The following is a 461-nucleotide window of genomic DNA, read 5'->3' on the forward strand; positions in this document are numbered from 1 at the left end:
CTGCACGGGCGTCGGCAGGCAGCGCGGAGCTGTCGCAGCCCCTGACAAGGTGCATGCCCCGGCTGTGAACGGTGAGGGCGATGGCCAGTGCCAGCCCCACGCTGCACGCTGTGGACAGGAGGCAGTTCAACAGGGACACGCTCAGCAGGGTCCAATGCTGTGGGCAGCAAGGAGAACACATGAGAGTGGGGCAGCGCAACGCTGGGGGAAATGCCAGGGGTTGGCACTGCCACTGCACGGGGCCATGCACACCGCGCCACCGCACGCCTGGGGTTGCTGGGAACCCCGCAGACGTTTGCACCGAGCGAGCACATGCAACCTCTCGCCCCTTCTAGCAGTGCTAGCCCTGCACTCGGATGAGGGTTTTGCACCTTTCACATCCTTCTTCCTGGACGGCCCCATCCCATGGTCTCCTGAGCCCGGGGAGCGCCGGCACAGGCTCCACTCCGCTGACAGCCGGG

General features: G+C 66.4%; 1 protein-coding gene across 1 annotated transcript in view; it reads right to left on the reverse strand.

Moving 5' to 3' along the window:
- The window catches only part of KRTCAP3 (keratinocyte associated protein 3), a 1,346-nt gene extending 944 nt beyond the window's left edge, over window positions 1-402 (reverse strand). The window contains 2 exon segments of the mRNA XM_009891603.1: window positions 7-157; window positions 379-402. Coding sequence (XP_009889905.1) covers window positions 7-157; window positions 379-402 — 175 coding nt within the window.
- Between the last annotated feature and the right edge of the window lie 59 nt (window positions 403-461).

Source organism: Charadrius vociferus, unplaced genomic scaffold (genome assembly GCF_000708025.1).
Source record: "Charadrius vociferus isolate BGI_N301 unplaced genomic scaffold, ASM70802v2 scaffold1129, whole genome shotgun sequence".
Lineage (NCBI taxonomy): Eukaryota > Metazoa > Chordata > Aves > Charadriiformes > Charadriidae > Charadrius > Charadrius vociferus.